The sequence below is a fragment of the Chlamydotis macqueenii genome, chromosome 4 (assembly GCF_036417535.1).
Source record: "Chlamydotis macqueenii isolate bChlMac1 chromosome 4, bChlMac1.mat, whole genome shotgun sequence".
Lineage (NCBI taxonomy): Eukaryota > Metazoa > Chordata > Aves > Otidiformes > Otididae > Chlamydotis > Chlamydotis macqueenii.
Genome location: NC_141559.1, coordinates 22,906,881 through 22,928,089, shown reverse-complemented (window position 1 = coordinate 22,928,089; position 21,209 = coordinate 22,906,881). Strand labels below are relative to the sequence as shown.

Genomic DNA, 21,209 nt, shown 5'->3' with positions numbered 1-21,209 from the left:
TCACTCTTGACATTTGTTTCTGAAACCTAATCTCTGTGAGCTGCAACTCATTCTTGGAAGCAAATCAGCAATGCCTGTTATTGTTTCATAATCTTCCTCAAAAGAGAATCAGTATAATAATTTCTACAACGATTACCTAATTTCTTTGTAATAAGCAACAAAAAAAGCCATCAGAATTGATTAATTTTGCAACAAAATATCATTTTGCGTCCACCAGGAAATGAAATACAAACTATCTACATGCAGATACTTGAGCTGGCAAAGGACAAGGAAACCATTCAGAAGATATTCAGAAAGTTTTTAAATGTCAGACACATCCTATAGGAGCATTAAGGTGCTCTTAAAACGTGGGAGACATCTTTCAGAAAAGCATAGAAGATACCTACTTGTATGCACAGCGGTCTTATTTTAATGTCTTGGCAGGGGTACGTGTCACATTCAGAGCTTGTGGAGCTCTTTTTAACTTAAGGCTAGTAAAAATAAGCTGCTTCCCTGCAAAATGAAAGCAACTTTGTATAACACTGAAAATGATTCCATTAATCTTTGGATCTAGATGCTTCAATTAAGACAACATCTTAACTCCCACAATTTCAGTTTAACTGCAGTTTTGGAATATTAGTCCTTTTTCCTTTTGTGACATTAAACTGTGAAGTAGTAAAAACCAGTATTTCATTTATCTTAATTTCCTTTTTTTTTTTTTTTTCTTCCAGCTTGTCCTGCTTCTGCCATTGTTTACACTACATCAGACATCTTCTAGAGACATTATTTGTTCACAAGTTTTCGGGAGGGCACACTCCCCTGAAAAATATGATAAAGGTGACTATATGTTTATCATTTTGTGTAAGAGAGAATATCCTCATATCAAAGCCAACCTTTGAAGAAGATAGAGAAATAAAAAAGAATGTATTTTCTAGCTCCAGGAATTATGATTAGACAAAATACAAATATAGGAAGAATTTCAGGGCCATGTCCTGAAGGACATGAACTGAAATCAATGCCCATTTTAGCTCCTGCATGTCAATGTCTACTTTGACTCATCCACCCAAGGGGCTGATTTTCATGTCCAGAGTATTTTTCAAACTGAATGCTATTTTATTATGAGATATGCTGCTGCAATGTCTAGCAATGCTGACAGAAATCACACTCCCTTTCCTCAGTGCAATATAAATACAGAGCAAGAGACAGGCCTTGCATTAGGAAGCTAAAATCAAATTGCAAGCAGGGAAAAAAAAAAATGTCCTTCTATAGGTGGAGGCCTCAGGAAAAAAGACACTCAGCTGACCTAGTCTTCTGTTGCTCAGAGCCTCTCAAATTTCAATTTTGTGTTATTACTCATAGGATCTCCTTTCTTTTATTTCACATCCTCATCTCAGTCATTTTGTATCACCCCATCATCCCACATTTAAGATTTTAGTGAAGGAAATAAACATATGGCTATGATAGGGGGCTTGATCTGATTCCTGTCAGAAAGGACGTAATGAGATGCACAGCTAGAAATATTGCTTTGCAACACATAGTGTTAAAAAAAAAAAAAAAAAAAAAGAAGAGGAATATAAGCTAAATAGCTCTAGAAACAGTGCCATTGCCAAAGTGATTCATGCACATGAGAGTTAAAGACCTACAGCTACTGTTGTCCCCTGTGCATTTAATAAAAAGATCAAAAAGAGAAAGCTTGACTTGCAGCCTTACTTATGGGATGGAGTTGCAGCCAGTCTCAGCACACTGCTCTTCCTGAGAAGGTACTGGGCATGGAATCCTTAACTTAGCCACATAGAAAAGCTTTATCCAGTCTCCAGGGTGGTTTTGGTTGTTTGGCTAGTGGGTTTTGTTTTCTCTTTGTACAAAGGATGGGAGCAGTGACTCCTACACTGGGCAAGAACATGATCACAATATCTCTCCTTGGGGTTTCCCAAGCCCATGGCTTCAGTCACCAAGCAAAGGCAGTTGGAGATCTGCTTTTTAACAAGAGGGGGGATGAATCCATGGGAGTAGATGCAGTGTGTAGCTCAAATATCTTTATAGGCACAGTGTACCTTTTTTTTTCTGTCAGGTCTATCCAGTTTTATTCTTTATTGTCTCACCTGGTTTAGTGTTCTGTTTGGCTAGCTCTTTCTTGCTTGGAAATGTTGATTTTAAGGTATAGTAACAGCTCAGCTGTGCTAACCAACCGTAGATTTTTAACAGCACAACTCAGAGAAACGTGCCCTTCAGCAGTAGAATCAAATAAGGAGAAAACAAATGTCAATTCCTACAACAGACATAAAACACATTCAACACAATGAAAAAAAAAACTATACTGTGCATTCTTTTTTTTTTTAGTGGCTTTATAGCATCTTAAAAAGATCTATATTCTGTGACTCAAGAAGCCACTACAATCTGGGTTTTGCATTTACCAGAATTTCTATTTATAAAGTTACAGTTTGTACTTGCTTATTGCCCTTTCTAATGAAAAAAAGTATCTTTTGTCCATTCCAGGGCTGTGCCTTTTACTGGGGATTCACTTCCTGGATTGCATACTACATCAACCATCCACGATATACGCCACCATGTATGTATATGTAGAGCACAAAACTGATCTTGGTTTTAAATAGTTTTTGGTATGCAACATTGAGTCCTCCAAAATCAATAGATGGCCCCTACATGAGATCATATTATTAATCTAACCAGACATTAGCCTTTACTCCCTGTCAGAAGGAAGATTGTTGTGCAGGAAGCATTCCTGCTGTGCCACTGAATATGCCTTCCTGTTCAGTGCTGGCCAATCACTGTTCAGTTTTACAAACTAGGAGTACTAGAAAAGTGGAGAAAACACAAAAATCTATATATTTTGCTCATCTTCACAATATTTGTATTAAGAATGCAGGAGAGAACTAGAAGTGGCTGCATTTTCTTGGAGGAGATATTTAGCTGCTGAAGATACATAATTCTCATAATTTTGTTCCCTCTCATTGTATTTTATTGTTGTACAGCTGTTTCTTCATAATTTTCTCCTTGTTTACTCTTTGAACTTTTGTTTCTTTTGAGCATAATTGGCATAAGTTTTTCTTCCTGCTACTTTACTTTCCTTACTACATCTTAGTCTTTCTTTTCCTCTATATCTTAGACTTATCTATGAGCTCTGGGAACAGAGGGTTTGCTTTGCCATTTTTATTCACACTCAGTTAAATTACTAATTTTTTCAACCAAAAATTTCTCCTACATGGCATTTGCTTTGCTTTCAAAATAAGGCAAAAGTTCTGTTTCAAAATGATGTAATTCATTGAAAGACAGTTGAATGTGGTGTGGCTGTAACAGTAATGCTGCAAACAATGTCGAAACCTCCCTAGACACAGAAGATAGTCTGGACCATCAAATCAGCAGGTGCAGCTTCTTTATAGAGGACATCATTTGTTCACGACACAGCTTTCCAACAGAGAAAGCATTCAGAAGAAGTACTTCTAATTGCTTGCCGCTGCCTTAAAATGACAATTATATGTACATGGTCTAATGCTGGAGATCACCAGCCCTCTGGCATAGTTAGATGGATTAGTAAAATGTTGATGGTTTATTCTAGATGAAGGAGCAGGTGACCTCCATAGCCATATCCAGAGATAGCTGGTTTGAGGATAGGTAAGGAAAGGCAAGCATGTTAGTTGCAGAATGCTACACAGGAGTGGTAAATTAAACCAGGCTGACAAAGGCCTGACAAATAATATCTGCTTAGAAGCTACATATTCACATGTTGACATGTGCTGGTTGTTCAGAAGAGTTTTAGTGCAAGCCCCTGGCACCATGGAGGAGTTCTGTGCCAGCCAAAGAAAAGTGTTCTCAAAAGTAAAGGCTCGACGAAACTTGGTCAGGGAAATGAGGTACATACATGTGGTTTGTGTCCCTCAGCCATGGCCAAGGTTTACTTGAGAACTATAAACCTTTGGAGATGAACATAATACAAATACAGCACTACAGTGCTGAGAACTATAAACCTTTGGAGATGAACGTGCTTGAGAACTATAAACCTTTGGAGATGAACATAATACAAATACAGCACTACAGTGGTCTGGGGACAACAGCAAAAAGGAGAGAGCAGGTAAAAGGCAGGTAAAAAATGCAAAGGCTAAACATATTTCTTGCACTATGAGACTGTGAAACAGATAGTGGCTATATAGTAAAGCCTCACTACTGAAAAAAAAAAAAAGGTGATGGATATGTTATGTCTTGGGTTCTCTGCTCATGAAGATAGAAGGGCCTTATCCATAGATAAGGCTGTGATTCCCAGCCTGGTTCTGACACTGATCTTCACTTCATCCCCCACCTTGCTTTTCCAAGGAATTTAACACCACCAGCTGCTTTGACAAAGCACTTGGATATATGAAGCTGATGAATACTAGAAAAAATTAGGTGAAAACTGCCTTCAGATCAGTGGTGAAGAGACTGGCATTTCTAGAGTGCTGTTACTAATTGCATTGTCTTCATATTGTGTGTGATAATATCCATTCTTTCTGCAGAGCCTGTCAGGAAAGAAGTCTTTTTGCTCCTCAGCACTGGATTAATTTCATCCATAGCAAACAATGTACAGACCCTAAAATGCAATTTATAATTTTGTTTTATTTTCTAGCATTTGGCCACAGACAAGCTTGTTTTGCTGCCCTTGCTTTTCTGGTACGTACAAAAATAAAGTTTTATTAATGATTGTGGAATAGGAATAACTCACGATGTAGCAAAATGCAGTAATGCTGCTATGCATTTGTATGTATGTATATATGCGCACATCCATGCCCACAGCCCTGTGCCCTTTGACTGGATTTTATTAAGGCTTCTAGACCAGGAAGTTTTCTAGTACTCTTTACCTATACAGAGGTCAATGTGAAGTACTGTATCTGAGAGCTATGAGAACATCAGCATTATTACTACTCATAATTGTGTAATAACACTAGTATTTAGCAGATTGGAAATTGCCATTTTTAAAACACTGAAGAATTGTTGCAGACTTTGCAACAATACTGTCTACCCTGAATAATTTAACCTCAACAGCTATTAAGAAAAATAAGAAACAATCCCTGCCAAAGTGGATTAAGCCAAGGGAAAGCATGGGTGACAAAGGATGGCTAAGACTACTGAGCATGATGTTTGAATGAACCTAACCACACAGTGAGACAGAGGCTCAGTATAAATTCTCACATGGAAATGTATATTCTCTTCCTGCCTCTGTGAACATTGCACTTAAGCCTTTTTTTTCTGCTGTTCTGCACTGCCTCATATATCTGAGACACTGACTAAGGACTGGCTTGTATTTAGCAGTACTACTTGATATAGAGCATTAGCAGCCACATTTCTAAAGCGGGACATAAAAAGCTAATTACAGCAGAATGCAGCTGCAGAGTCAAAGGTAAACCAATAAAATTCCATGCAGAAATGCCCTTTGCTTGTTTTACTTAGGATTATAGAATTAGTAGGAGTTAACTATAGCATGTGAATCTCTCTTGCTCCACAATAGTATGGGCATTGCACATTTCAGTATGCGTAGTGTTTCACAAAATCAGTTTTGACTTTGAAACTTTTTTCTTTAAAATAACAGTAACCAGAAAAAATCATGTTCCTAGCTCATAATTGGAAGTATGTAAATTAAAATTACTTCTATTGCTATGGCTAGAATTACAGCTTCTGATATGGTACTTTATAATAGAATTTCCTTTTCTGGCTATTTAGTGTTTTACATCTGGTGTTTATGATAGATAGACAGCCAGTTAGTTGTAATTAAAAATCATAAAAGGACTGCAGGATTTGACCTATGACTACATATCCATGCAGAATAACAGCTTTGCTAATAGAATTGATTTAAACTTTCCTAACAAAACCCACAGAAATCTCTCTGCCAAAAAGAGGAAAGTTCTTTAGCAATGTGCTATCATAGAATCATAGAATGGTTAGGGTTGGAAGGGACCTTCAAAGCCCATCTAGTCCAACCCCCCTGCAAGGAGCAGGGACATCCCCGACTAGATCAGGTTGCTCAGAGCCTCATCCAACCTGACCTTGAACATTTCCAGGGATGGGGCTTCCACCACCTCTCTGGGCAACCTGTTCCAGTGTTCTACCACTCTCATTGTAAAAAATTTTTCCCTAATATCCAATCTAAATCTACCTCCCTCTATTTTGAAACCATTACCCCTTGTCCTGTAACAACAGACCCTACTGAACAGTCTCTCCCATCTTTCTTGTAGGCCCCCTTGAGGTACTGGAAGACTGCTATAAGGTCTCCCCGGAGACTCCTCTTCTCCAGCCTCAACAGCCCCAACTCTCTCAGCCTGTCCTCATAGGAAAGGTGTTCCAGCCCTCTTACAATCTTTGTGGCCCTCTTCTGGACCTTCTCCAACTGGTCCATGTCCTTCTTGTGTTGGGGGCTCCAGAACTGGACACAGTACTCCAGGTGGGGTCTCACCAGGGCAGAGTAGAGGGGGAGAATCACCTCCCTCGACCTGCTGGCCACGTTCCTTTTGACGCAGCTCAGGATGCGGTTGGCCTTTTGGGCCACAAGGGCACATTGTCAGCTCATGTTAAGCTTCTCGTCCACCAGCACTCCCAAGTCCTTCTCCTCAGGGCTGCTCTCAATCCGTTCTCCGCCCAGCCTATATTTGTGCCTGGGATTGCCATGACCCAGGTGCAGGACCTTGCACTTGGCCTGGTTGAACTTCATGAGGCTGGCACGGGCCCACCTCTCCAGCCTGTCAAGGTCCCTCTGGATGGCATCCCTCCCTTCCAGCGTGTTGATGGCACCACACAGCTTGGTGTCATCGGCGAACTTGCTGAGGGTGCACTCTATCCCACTGTCCATGTTGCTGACAAAGATGTTGAATCCACAATGTTCTTTCAGATAATGGCACATTTCAATATAAAATGGAGTTACATGTTCCTTTCAATTAGTTTTAACTGAAGTTTTTTATGGATGACTTTCAGAATTGGCTTAAAAAATTACAATCATATTTTTTTTTTCAGTATTAATTTTGTGACTTTACAATTTCAACACTTCTAGGTTTTAGCACTCATCCTTTTTATTTTAATTTCTTAATTTTTCCATCTCTGCAAAATTCTGAATGGCAAATGAGATAAGAAAACACAACTTTTTAACACTGCATTTTTTCAATTTGAGAGGACAAATCAGTCTTCAAACCCAATGAATAAAATGTTCAATTCAGTCTGAGACTGAAATGTATATGGCATTTTGGTTTTCTTCATAAAGCAGGGAAAATGAAAAACATAAAATCAGTCTGCTGTACTGACAGGCTTTCTTCTTCAGGAATTGAAAATGGTTTTTCTACTAGTTCCCACTTTAAATATGGTGGTAATTGATTTTGATTCTATAGTAGTTGTAATTGATGAAGTACTGAAAGCCACAGACAAATCTGAAATAACTTTGTACTACATCCTGTAAAACTAAGTGAGGAGACATGGTACCTCTACCAAAGATTTAAACCATCTAAATATTAAAGCCCAAGTTTGGGAGGTTGGTTAGGGCTAGAAATGGCATAACCAGAGTAACAAAACCAGAAATAATACTGGGTCCCTTCATTTATCAATTCCCGACTACTATCCAGTTGACCAGTCTGCCCTTCAGCGAACTGCTGCCTTTTTATTCACCCTACTTTTCCTCCCTCTGTGACTTACCTAGAGAACTGGTTACTATGCCTTGTAACTGGCGTAACAAAGGTGTTAGTTATGCTGAACACCTCTGAGAATGTGTGTAGGAAGAGGGTAGGCACATTAACTCATGACATCTTTACAAAACCAGTGGCCAATTTTTCACCTGCTTCCTTGCAGCCTGTATTAAATCCAGATCCTGACAATGATGTTCAGCTACATTATTAGACCCTTGGGAACCTATCTGATCTCCCCAGATCAAAGCATGTTGCACATGCCGGGCATGGGAATCACACTGCAGGCCTGCCTGCACTGAGCTCGGCGGAGCTGAAACATGGGCTTTCACCCCAGGCTGTGCCCACAGTGCTGACTAGACATTTGTGCGTTTGATAAAGATCACAGAATGTATTTCCCATAGAAGAGTCATTTTGGAGTATGTATTTTCTGGATACAGAGACTCAGTTGTAATGGGGGGATTCTGGTTATGCACTGCAACACAGTTACTGCAGTATTTTAGGCATACGAATGAAAATATGTTTTTAATGTCTTGCAGATGTGTGAAGCTGGAAATCACTTTATCAACGTAGCTTTAGCTCAACCAAGTCATTCAGGTCTGTCTCTGCTTCCTGTTTGTCTATTTAAGACTGAAGTGTGCTTAACCTATCCATCTTCTGCTGGTATAGAGTAATTTACGTATCTACATCCACAAAATAAAGATGAAGTAGGTACCATGTCATCGGTATCATATCTTCAAAATAAATGTAGTGACAAGGAAACATTAACAACACTGGTTTTGGTCCAAAGCTTATAGCAAATTTATCTTAATTAGACACAACTGCAATTTAAGTATTGATTTAAGCATGAAAGTTCTCTAAAGCATCCTGTTGACTGACAACAAAGAATTCAATTTTAAATAAGTTCCAAAAACTTTTAAACTAGATTGCCTTATTTTTAGATACATGCATCTCATGCAAAGATACACGCATACACATATACAAATATACACTGATAGACTCATGAATACCTACACAGGTATATGTATGCTTTTAAAAGGCTGCTCAAAGCATGGGTTTTCAGGATCTTTTGTACCGTGAGAATAAAAGTTATACTATATATACACAAAAGTAAAATCTATTTTCAGTTAATAATTGTATAATTACACCTTATTCAAGAAAGTACTTCACTGCAATATGATCAGCTTCACACACTGAAGTCAGTTTCTATTTGGGAAAGCCTTTGATCTGCTGTCTAGGCAGGTGCTTACATTGTTTGTTGCAAGGGACTTCATTCAGTTTAAAAGCAGCAAGACCCAAATAATTCATCTACTTTTTCAATGCCTACAAGTGTTACAGATAGCATTGTTGCCAGAACTTAAAAATTAAGTATTGCATATTTAGCATTTTGTGTGAGCATTATCAGTGGCTTATAGAGAGTAATCTTGTTATCTCTGGAGTTTTTTTTCCTGTTCTATCCTGGGATGAAGGATGAGTCTGCAAGAGGGGATAGATCCATGTTCCTGAGTCAGGCTGAATAAGATACAGCTGCATCTTTTATATCCTGGAAGAGTGCCCTTAGCACTTACCTGCTGGCCTGTCCGCATTCAGCTACTTGTCTCTCTCTTGTTCTGAACAAAGGTTGCACCCTTTGGACACGCCAGACCTTCCTGTAAAAACTGATACATGGCTCGCTAAGCAGCATTCTCACTAGGATAAATAAAGCTTTTACTACGTCAGAAGATTTCACTGAAACTTTTCTAACAAGTTGTACTCTGGGAGCATTAGACAAGGGGAGGGCTGTTACACAGGCAAGTTGTGATAAGGCTCAGTTCCTCTTCCTGTATTGAAACTGGTTTTGTCTGTCTGGTGTTTTTTTTTTGTTTGTTTGTTTGTTTGAGGTTTTTTTTTTCCTCCTTATTTTTTTTCCTTTCATAAAGGAAGTAAAGCCTGTTTTCCAAGTCCAACCTACAACCCCTTCACATGGCTCTTCTTATTGGTATCCTGTCCCAACTACACATACGAGGTACATGACTTTCTTCTGCTTATATGCAAAGGGTAGGTGGTTACTGTGTTTCAGCCTTTGCCTGCAGAAAATCTGCAATGCCTCCATGCAGATGTGCCTCTGCACATCAATCATTATGTTCTGCATGTCAGAGCCTCCTTGCTCCCACAAATATTTCTCTACCAGACCCTTCTCTTATCTCACATCAATATCATGACTCTTGCACATATTGTCTTCCACTAAAGAATCCCCAGTGATCCAAGGATTTATCACCCATCTCATCACCCCATCCAGCACACTGCGAGTTTCCTTTCTAGCTATTTTTCCTCTCTGGTTTCCATCACAAGTATCACACTCTTCTTCCAGGGGGAGCTTTTGAAAACTTGCCCATAAAGTATACAATGAAAACTTTACAGAAAGTATACAATTAACAGTGCCTTTTTTTTTTTGCAACAGATTGGGTCTTGGATTAGTTTCACAGTGATGACACAAACTCTGCCAGGTAAGTTTGAAACAGAATGAAGACAATGTCTAAACTGTTGTTTGTGGAAGTAATTCTGGAAACCTAAAATTTGCCAAAAAAATTATGGCATATGAAATATTGCCCTCGAATCCCCCTTATGACATGACTTCAAAGTGCTACCCTCAGAAAGCTGCTGAGAGTGTGAACATTATTGCAATACCTTCTTTTGATCAAAACCAGCTCTCTGTTTTCTGTGAAATTCTGTTTCTTCTGTTTCCACAGTGAAATTAGACTTTGAAATTTAGAAAAGAAAACAGTCAGTATTCGTCATTTACAGTCAATCATTTTTTATATAGGAAAGTGTCTTTGAACTATGAACCTGGAATAATACTTCTAACAGGGAGAGGAAAGCACATGTACTTAGTATTTCAAAAAAGGAAACAGACATGTTCCCAGTAGCATTTCCCCATTTGCTTATATCAGGCAGTCAGCTTGTAACAGCAGCCTGCTCAGTAGCTTTTGCAACTCTTGCTCAGTACTTTCCTGCATCTTTAGAGACCTAAATACCCATACAAGTATGGTCCCTGGGACTGAGCTCTCCAAAACATTCACTTTTTAATTATTTTTCCATTCCAAAATAGAAACCTAGGAAAGCTACCTGGAAAAGGTAGACCCACGTGGTTTACAAATGACAAAGAAAGGAATTTCAAAAGTGGGTTAAACTACATCATGCAAAAATTAAACTTTCAATTTTGTTTGAAAAGATACAACATTTTCATACTTTAGACTCTGATGTGGAAATGACCTGAACTTTTGGGGACACTGTAGGGCTGTATTTACAAGTGCATGGTGCAGCAGCATGTGGAACACATTCACCCTTGCTGTAATTGTCCCAAACATAACTTGACCAGATGCCAAATGAATGTTTCTGATCCACCAGCTCATTTTAAGGAAAAGAAAGTTAATGAATTTGCAAAAAGCATTTGTAAAAGCGTTCTCCATTCAGTGCCACTCAGCCTGAAGGCAGTCACAGCACGGGTCTGGGCATCTAGAATTGTCAGGTTTGTCACCTTGCTGCCAGGCACCTAAATCTATTCATCACTGCCTACTTGCTCCAGGGCTGAGCTCTCCCTCCATGCAACAGGAAGTTACAGCACAGCTCCCTGTTACAGTTGGGGGCCAGAGGTAAAAACGAAGAAGTGTTATAGGTCAAAAGCAAATCAGAAAAACAGTTGAGAGAGGCCATGGGTAATTCTGTGTTCAGACAGCACCACGTCCATGGAGGCCTTGTGATTTATGGTGAAGTCATAAGTGATAAAGGGTTTGTCTAATAGATGTTAACATCATCTGTGTGAATTCTGATGTGCTCTGTGAACCTCGGGCTACGGTATATCAGCAAGAGGTTGAGAGCAAGGGCAGAGTTAACTTGTCTCTGCCCACAGAAGACACTGCAGACTTTTCCATAAATGCTCTTGTATTCACAGAAACACACAGTGAAAGAAGACACATGATCTTTTTTTTTTTCTTTTTTTTTTTCCCTTGGTAGTTGGCATTTTTGCTCTCCTGATGGTCATCCAGATGTCTCTCTGGGCCCAAAAGAAACACAAGCTGTATATGAAGAGATTTTATCCAGAGGTGCGGAGAAAAGCAGCTCTGATTCCTATCATCTTCTAAGTTCTTCACAAGAGTTGCAGCCTAAGTGTACAGTTCAAGAGCTAACTCAGAGTAAATGAATCATTTCATTCAGTAACCAAAGTGGATCAGAGGAAGAACTACTGGTTATCTTTTTCAGAAAATTAACAGTTCAAGATGAAGAGCTTTTAATTAAGTGAAAAAAAATGTAGCTCTTGAGTTCTTGGTTCCTGTTAAATATAATTAGATTTTCTTTAATGGAGCTAATTGGGAAGGGAAAGGAAAATTGCTTATATTGTGTGTTAGGCTAGATATTTAGCTGGTGTAAATGGGCACAGATGCTGTTAAAATTAACAAATACAGCTCATCTGCATACATTCAGGTCTGCTGATTTTAAGGTTCAGTATTAGATGTTGATGAGAGTCTTGGATTTTTGCATTAGAAAATGTTTCACAGCCTTGTTTTTATTAAACTGCACAGAAGCAGCACCTTCTGCCTCAGCTCCTCTAAAGCATCACATAAAAGAATGACCGCTATGCTGTTAACACAGCTTAGTCTAGCTTTACAAGGTTTTTCTTCCTTTTTAAAAAAAATTGAATCTCATAGCAAATTGTTCATTACAAAATGGCTTAAAATTATCATTGCAGAGAGGTTTGGTTTTCTTTTATTTTCAGGTGGGGAAATCATCCCCATGATCCCAGGAGGGGACTGTTTGTGAGGTGCTTCTCATCTTGCTACTAATTTGCAGTATAACCTTGGGTACATCATTTAAGTCCATCCCCCTTTCTCACAACGAACAGTTCTGGAAATAGAAGACTTTCTGGACTAACAAGCATGTTAAGATCCCCTTGTTTAGGGCCTGACTGCATCCGGACACCATTCACCTTACTTGTATCAAGCACTGTGAAATCCTTGGGCATAAGGTGTACAGCTTGTTATCGAAAAGGAAAGGGATCTTGCCAAGTGCATTTCAGTCCATATCTGAACTGTCTCAGATGGACACTACCAAAAGGCTTCAGCTTCCCTTCAGTTTGGTCAGTCTCTATCCACTACTTTGCTTTCCAAGACATTATTTTTTAAGGGATTCTCTGGGCTTGTTATTCAAGTCCTGAAAAGTCTGTTTAGCTCCATTTGCAAATCAGTGGCATCCATGTCATGCTGAAGCACAATTTTAGTTGCAGAGAATAAAAGAACCAGAACTTCTTCAGGAAGTATTAAGACATAGAGAGTTAGGGCCAGAGAAATACAGAGAGTTAGAGTCTAGTTTTCATTCTGGTTTTGCTGCACATTTATCAATGTCTTTCGGCTCCCTTAGGCTGGTGAAAAATCTTGCCTAAAGAACTTTAATCATTAGAGAAATGATGGAGTACACAAGCAAGGCAGGCGGTTTGTCTCCTAAAGGCACTATTATCTTTGCACTAGCTGAAGTGTTCTAACAAAGTTAATTTGCCCAGTAAATTGGGTTCATATCCCTCTTCTAATATCTAATTCGCAGCACTTATCCTATTAGCCACTGTAACTTAATTTCACCTGGGTAATATACATAAGTAACATTTCCTATTTTTTAACTTGTAACCTGTGAACACCTAGAATTTTTTATTCCTCTCAATGGAAAACCTGAGTCACAGTGAACATCCAATTTTCTAACGCAGACTGCTAATAAAGATCTATTTTTGAAAAATTCTTTTCTGTACTCTTTAGTCACTTACACGTAACAACAATGTTTTTGAAACCTGTTTTTTTTTTTTCCAGACGGTGTTAGATGAGTGAGTCAAGACTGTTGTCTATTTTTTAATTCCCACTACTGGGATTGTTTTAATTTCATTTTTATTAAATGTTTCATTTTAGCAATCTCTAAGTTTAAAATAGTTCATGTGGGAAGGTAACTTGCCAAGATTACTTACTTATCTGTTAATCTCTTGATTACAATGGCTGCAGCTTTAAGTCTGTTCAAGGCATGTTCCCAGAGTGATTCTAGTTGCTAGGAGTGTGGTTCCTATTCAACAGTTAGCTTAGGCACAAAAAGTACTTCAGGAATTGTTTACCTCCCTGCTTATTAGCTGATCATTCGGTACATGGAGAGGGGAGTGAGAAGGGTTTTGCTCCTTTAGTAAATTACTAAAGTTTTAAAATGGAGGTAAAAGCAAATGCTAGGTAAGAGTAAATGAAGATACACTACAGAAGGCTGTCTCAGATAAACATGGCAGATATTTTGGGAGTCATCAGTGGGATGTTGACCACCTAAAATTGCTCTGAACAGTGTTAAATGGCTTTACAAATACCAATAAATCTAACTTCCTGCACCTCCACAGATTTTTCTGTATTATTCTGCGTGCTCTGATTTTCAAGGCAAGTTCCATGTGATTACAATCATAGAATCATAGATCATAGAATTATAGAATGGTTAAGGTTGGAAGGGACCTTCGAAGGTCATCTAGTCCAACCCTGCTGCGAGGAGCAGGGACATCCCCGACTAGATCAGGTTGCTCAGAGCCTCATCTAACCTGGCCTTGAACATTTCCAGGGATGGGACATCCACCACCTCTCTGGGCAACCTGTAAGAACTGGTAAGTTAACTTCGTGGCATAGGGGGCACATTTTGCGTTAAAACAAAAAGTGTATAAAAATGGTCAGTCTTTGTTTTGATAAATGTTTTGGGGGCCTTGCTTTTGGAAAAAAAAAAAAAAACAAACAACTAAAAAAAAAAACAAACCACAAAACTAAAGGGAAAAAAACCCCCTTAGGCAGAAAGTATGTATCAGTATATAAAAAGTTCCAATTGACAGTTATTTTAGCCACAAGTGCCATGCACCTTTTGTACCAAAACAATTGTCACCACACAAACATTTTCATGGGAAAGTTTCTCAAGACTGTGCTGATTATCTAGGGGAAAAAAGATGCCTTGTTGAGCTTGAAATATAATGGTATTTCTTGTATTAGGGTCTGATGAGAAAGTAAATGGTTAACTGCAAATTCCTTTTGCAGTATTTTTTCTTAGGATCAGACCTAAATTTCTCAGAGTCATCAGTAGAAGGAAGGCACAGGCAAGGAAATCCACACCACTACCAGAATGTCATAATGTTTCAAAGTCAAAGGGAAGAAGTCAACCTCCAATATGAGCCATCAGATGCAGCTTGGGTAGTTGCTCCCCACTTTGGCCACTCTTAATATGTAACTGCTTCATAGGCGTTGCTAAGGATGCCAACATTCCAATGCATTGGATGAACTGGTACCCAGGAAAAAGTGAAAATAATCAGAACAATATGAATTACACTTTGCAATCTTGCTTCTCCACAAGGGCTGTGAAATACACTACTTGCAACAAAACCCAATTTGTCCCTTTGAGCTAAATCCCTTTCTAATACTGCTTTCCTCAGTTTTTGCATCTGGAAAGGTGACAGACTGCAGGCTAATGAATCCACTCTCCATAGTGCTCTGCCCTTACCTTTGCTGTCAGGGTCAGTGTGAGCTGCCGTGTGGCTTCTATCAGCCCTAAAGCTTTCCTAATAGAGACAAATTATGGCATTCGTCACAAAAGGCAGGAGGCAGCAGCACCATACAGCAGTAAAATCAAATGGTTAGATATCATGAGCCAGAACAGTCACTGGCACAGTTAGGCCCCCATGCATAGGGGCAATTCGTGCTCAACACTCCTCAGAAGCTTAGCCATTTAAGCCAAGAGACCACAAATAAAACAAGTCACTGAGACACTGGGCCTACTAGACAACAGTTTTGGCAGGGACTGTGTAAAAATAAATGACATGAATTACTAATGGGTGCTTCCTGGCCTGTCCACCAACTGTGTGAACAGCGTTGCGTGGCCTGTGGGCTCAAAATGTATCACAAAATAATCACTTCCTGGTCTCCCTGGAGAGACTGCTCAACATCCAGGTCCCTCCGTGTTCACCCTGCAGCTTGCAACTGGGTTTCTGCTGTGATCCTCCAGAGGGGTGAGACTTATCTTTCGAAAAGTGTCCCCAAGACTTTAAAATTCAGGAAATGAAAGTTAAGCACTTCAGATATGCAGCTCTGCACTTTTGTAGGCTGCTCTTACCATGAAATGCCAACCTGGAAAGAGCAGGCACCAGCTCAGGCTTCCTTGTGGTGCAGGGAGGTGTTGTGATGGGGAACTGAAGTGGCAGATGCTTCTGTGAACAACTTGGCAGCCCTTGTATCCCCAGTTTGAAGAAGTCCTTAAGATTCAGCCATGTGCTTGTCTTACAAGACGGTTACCAAATCTTCGCAGCTGACAGGACTGAAAATTATCTCAGTGATTTAATCTTTCCATAGGGAAAGTAGAGCCCAAAAGGACACCAAAAGCAGAAGTGGATAAAGGCAGATGGTCATCCTTTTCTAAAGATGCTATCATCATCAAAATATCTTATACTTTCTATTGTTTTTTATAGAGAAAGTGACTCTAAATTGGCTTTTATCACACTAGGAACTGAGATAAAGCAGCCTGATATCAAAGTAATTTCCTGAAAGAGTGCCTGCAGTGATAGCTAAATATAATAAAATAAAAATCACTGAATGTGAAGACTTCTAAAGCACACTATGAGAGGCAGAGGAAAAGTAGAGATTATTTATCTATTTATAGTTTTAGCAAGTGCTGCTGAACTAAAAATTAATTCAAACCATAAAGAGCTTTCCAGCATGCTAATATTTTCCACATGATTCTTTATTGGCTTCCCTTTTCTATATTTTCCTAGGCACGACTTCTGTCTTCAACTGATAGTCCTTGCCATTAACATTCATGAAAGCTTTCAGAGAAATGCACTGGATGCCTGTTCCAGTGTTCCACAGATAAACATAAATGAAGTGTTGGGCTGTCATTGCACACAGATTAGTATCTACATGATTAATATTTTATTACGAAAAGTCTGCTTTATCATAGGTGAGTGTATAAAAACTGCTGCATAGCTATGATTAAAGGCAATTTTCACATTGCACATGTTTAGCACATGTTTAGCATCACAGAAGAATGTTTATTTTAATGGTCCCTGTACATCTTCAGCTGTATGTGATTCAAACATACAACTCTTTCTGTGGGTATCAGAACCAAGAACTGAGCTGTCCTGGGCATTTATCATGGTCCCAGTGTTTGGTTATTTGTTTATTTATCACCTGTCTCTGCCCTCTGAGGAAACCTGAGAAAACATTTTCTTATCCACCTTGCCCAACTAGACAAGCAGTTGTCCAGGTGAGGACTGTCAGTCACTGTGTGGCTGAAATAATCTGCACTGAATTTCCTTGCAATCTAGTAGTCAATCTAAAACCTCTTTACCAAAGCGGAAGAAAAGTTAATAGGTAGTGAAATATGTGCACTTAGATTAAAAATTCTACCACATATTAACACCTCCACAATACACAGGCTTCTAATGTATATTTGCTTTTATCTTTGAAGACTGATGAACCAAGTAAGAGGAAGAAATATGAGAGTATTAAATAATACTACTTAATTCCTTATTTTAAAAAGCAAACATTACATCTTTTGTCAAAGAAATTTTATTGTTAGCCAGCTTCCTCCTAATACACAGTATTATTTCTGTGAAAAAGTAATATAGCTCTACCAGTGATCCCTTTTATTGTTCCCAGTACCTGGTCATACTCAATAAGGAAGGCTTTTGTTTAAAATTACAGGCTTCACCATTTAGGGGCTCTTTTAAAGCACTACAGGACAGGCTCCAAAGAAAACAGACCACATCAAATATTCTTTTCCTCTTATTCATAATGAAAAGTTTATGAGTTTTCAGTTGACTGGTGAAACACTGTGACACTAAGTTACAACACAAACAAATATGTAAAAAGATGTCCCTCTCCACAAGACAGTAATAGAAAAAAAAAAAAAAAGGAACTTTTTGTCTTTTCTATTAATAATATGAGGCCATATCTCAGGTTCAAGGGCATCCTTGCAGAAGGAAACATTGATTAGAGAGCTGGAAGGACCAGAATGTGGTCACAGTGTGCTTTTAGGGATTAGCAGTTACGTATTTTTGGAAAGAAATTTCACTCTGAGCTTAACAGAAATGGATTAAAGATGACACAACTCCAATGTTGTACCTAATGAAAAACAAAGTATCTATTCTTAAACCAACAGGGAATATTTGTGGCATATACAAACACTGTAGTCTTCCATCTGCTGGTCTACATAATCTCTCTGCAGAAGGTGCTTTACTTTTGGACTTGTACACCTTTCATTCTAACTCTTAAATATTTACCTATTAGAGCTTTGATATATGCAGTGATGTCACAGGAAAATTAGCTGTTGATTTCAAAACACTAAGGATGAAGAATCTAGTTGTACACTGTTAACCAATTTCAGCCCTCTTGCCCCACACATACATAATTCTTTTGCTGCCATTTTCAGATATCCTTCTAACAGCAACATGAAGCATGGCGCCATGTTCAGAGACTTGCCAAACATCCCACCTTAATCCGGTTGCAGAGGACAGAGCTAAATCTCAAAGCAGTGAATTGCAATACTCTGCTCTACCTGAACCCTAACCTCAAAATTACTCTCCTTGTTTCTTTTGCTCCTAACCTCTGCAGGGTGGAAGCTACTCAGGGAGTTCTCTCTGCAAAAATACATGCACAATTCTTCCAGGTTTGCAACAGTGTCTTACTATTACACCATAAATCTGTAACAGTAGAAGCTGCAACACTCCCACTTACATATTTGACGTGTTTTCTCATTCAGAGAGCTCTAGTGGGTAAAAGGAAGATGGATATTGTGCTTATATGGATACAGGGACAAAGCAAACAGGGTTGTAGTAATCCAAGAGCTGGCATCTACTCAGGGTCTCAGTGCCTTGGACACCTATCCCAGGAGATGGCAGAGCAACAAAGATTTACTGCAATGTAATAAAGGCAATATTGATCTTGATTATGGATCTGAAATTAAAAAAACAGGTCATCTATTTTGTTCACATGCAAATATTTGCTGGAAGCTATACCTCAAACATTTTTGCACTTGGTTTGGAAATAGTAATTTTAGAATAATTTTCACTCACATGCTATAAGCACAGGATGGACAGAGTAACGCAAGTTACACAGGGAATTGCTGCATGCCCTGTTATTATATGCAGTTACTTGCCTTCATTTTTTTTTTCTCAGAGAAATTAAGTGCTTTTCCTACCAGAGAAGTTGTTGAAAATTTTTCTGCCCTTATGACCTGCAATAGCAAATCCTTAGGGCAGACACAAGACCCTAATTGAGTGTGTCAAAGTGTGTGAGCTTCACAGAGGGAGTTCAGGAGTCATTCACAGATAGGAGATTAGAGTCTCCACGGACTGTCCTGCTCCAGTGCTGATGAGCCTGAGCCCACAACAGACCAAAGCCCATCTCAGCCACTGCTTCTCCCTCTCAGAGTCCCTTTGCTCTCCAGCCATGGCCCCAGTGAGCAGATTCAGTGCAGAAATCCTCTTTGAACTGCTCAAGAATGTGCCACAAACCAGCCCTAGTTGTGTTAGATGTGCTGCAGGTGCCAGGCCAGGATGCTGAAGCCAGATGCAAGATGGGCTTAGCCGCTTAACCATCTAAATAAGCAGCCTGCCAAACAGTTTTTCATCCTTGACCAAGTCACTGATCTTCACTTCTCAACCCTTAGGCAGCTCTCATGGTCCTTCCCAGCCTGTGTTTTGTTAAGGCACACATCAGACTTGCTGTCAGTGGCAGAGGACTGCCCAGACCAACAGAAGTGAGCATAGCAGCCATTCCCATCAAACACTAAGAAAAAAGATTACTTTTGTTTACTGGCAAACAGTTTATATAAGAGCACTAAATCTCGGTGCAGTAATAGGCAATATGATGCAATCTTGCTGCTGTGGTTTAACCCAGCAGGCAGCTAAACACCACACAGCCGTTTACTCACTCCCCCTCCCCCACTGGGGTGGGGGAGAGAATCAGAAAAAAAGGTAAAACTCATGGGTTAAGATAAAGACGGTTCAATAGGACAGAAAAGAGAGTGAAAATAATAGTAATAGAAGACTATAGAAAACAAGTGATACACAATGCAATTGTTCACCACTTGCTGACTGATGCCCAGACAGTCCGTGAGCAGCGGCCACCTCCCCCCAGCCAACTCCCTTCAGTTTATATGTTCAGCATGATGTCATATGGTATGGAATATCCCTTTGGCCAGTTTAGGTCAAGTATCCCGGCTGTGTCCCTTCCCATCTTCTTGTGCACCTCCAGTCTGCTCTGCAGACTGAGGAAGTGAGACCCAGCACCTCGGGGGAGGCACGGGAGCAGTGCGAGGTAGCGCGCCCGGCTCGTGTAATAACTAGCGCTACCAAGAAAAAGAGAGGAGTGGTAGTAGTGGGTGACTCCCTCCTGACAGGTACGGAGGCACCCATCTGCCGCCCCGATGTGCTCTCTCGGGAGGTATGCTGTCTCCCGGGGGCTTGTATCAGGGACGTCACCGAGAGACTACCTAGCCTCATACGGCCCACAGACTATTATCCACTGCTGGTGTTTCATGTGGGGGCCAGCGACACAGCTGGCAGCAGTCTAAAAAACATCGAAAGGGATTTCAGGGCTCTGGGTTCAACAGTCAAAGGCTCTGGGGTGCAGGTGGTCTTCTCGTCAATCCTCCCAGTCAAAGGGCAGGGACCTGAAAGGGCCAGACGTATCTGGCAGGTTAACTCGTGGCTCAGGGAGTGGTGCTACAGCCAGGGCTTTGGGTATCTAGACCACGGGGCGTGCTTTGAGAAGCCCAGGATGCTAGGGCTGGATGGCGTGCACCTAACCAAGAGGGGGAAGAGTGTGCTTGGACAAAGACTTGCCAGACTTGTCCAGAGGGCTTTAAACTAGTGTTGCTGGGGGAAGGGAAGCACAGTTCAGCCCACTGCTGTCAGCATGGCGCCAGTGCCAGCACTGAGGGTCCAGAAGCTGAGGAAGGATCACAGATAGGTGCAAATAAACCTAAACTGCGGTGCAATAGCACCCCTGTAGCTCCAGCCAGCAAGTCGGCTTTGTCGGGGGCCCAGCTGAAGTGTCTCTATACCAATGCACGCAGCATGGGGAATAAACAGGAAGAGCTGGAGATGCTTGCACACGAGCAGGGCTACGACCTCATTGGCATCATGGAGACGTGGTGGGATGACACACGACTGGAGCATCAACATGGAGGGGTATAGGCTTTTTAGAAAAGACAGAAAGGGGAGACGAGGAGGGGGTGTCGCTCTCTACGTCAGCAACCGGCTGGAGTGTGTGGAGCTCCGCCTGGGGATGGAGGAGGAGCTGACAGAGAGCTTATGGGTCAAGATTAGAGGATGGGGACGGACAGGGGACGTCACGGTAGGGGTCTGTTACAGGCCGCCTGGCCAGGAGGATAGAGCGGACGAAGTGCTCTATAGGCAGAGAGGAGCAGCCTCACGGTCACAGGCCCTGGTCCTCATGGGGGACTTGAACCACCCTGACATCTGTTGGAGAGACAACACTGCAGGGCACAGGCAGTCCAGGAGGTTCCTGGAATGCATGGATGACAACTTCCTCCTGCAGGCGA

General features: G+C 40.4%; 1 protein-coding gene across 1 annotated transcript in view; it reads left to right on the top strand.

The window, feature by feature from the left end:
- Window positions 1-14,013, top strand: part of TECRL (trans-2,3-enoyl-CoA reductase like) — a 72,055-nt gene extending 58,042 nt beyond the window's left edge. Inside the window, exons 6-12 of the mRNA XM_086747316.1 lie at window positions 711-816; window positions 2,476-2,548; window positions 4,595-4,638; window positions 8,165-8,222; window positions 9,545-9,630; window positions 10,066-10,111; window positions 11,619-14,013. Coding sequence (XP_086603442.1) covers window positions 711-816; window positions 2,476-2,548; window positions 4,595-4,638; window positions 8,165-8,222; window positions 9,545-9,630; window positions 10,066-10,111; window positions 11,619-11,746 — 541 coding nt within the window. The 3' untranslated portion in view covers window positions 11,747-14,013. The remainder of the gene's footprint in view (window positions 1-710; window positions 817-2,475; window positions 2,549-4,594; window positions 4,639-8,164; window positions 8,223-9,544; window positions 9,631-10,065; window positions 10,112-11,618) is intronic.
- Window positions 14,014-21,209: the final 7,196 nt, after the last annotated feature.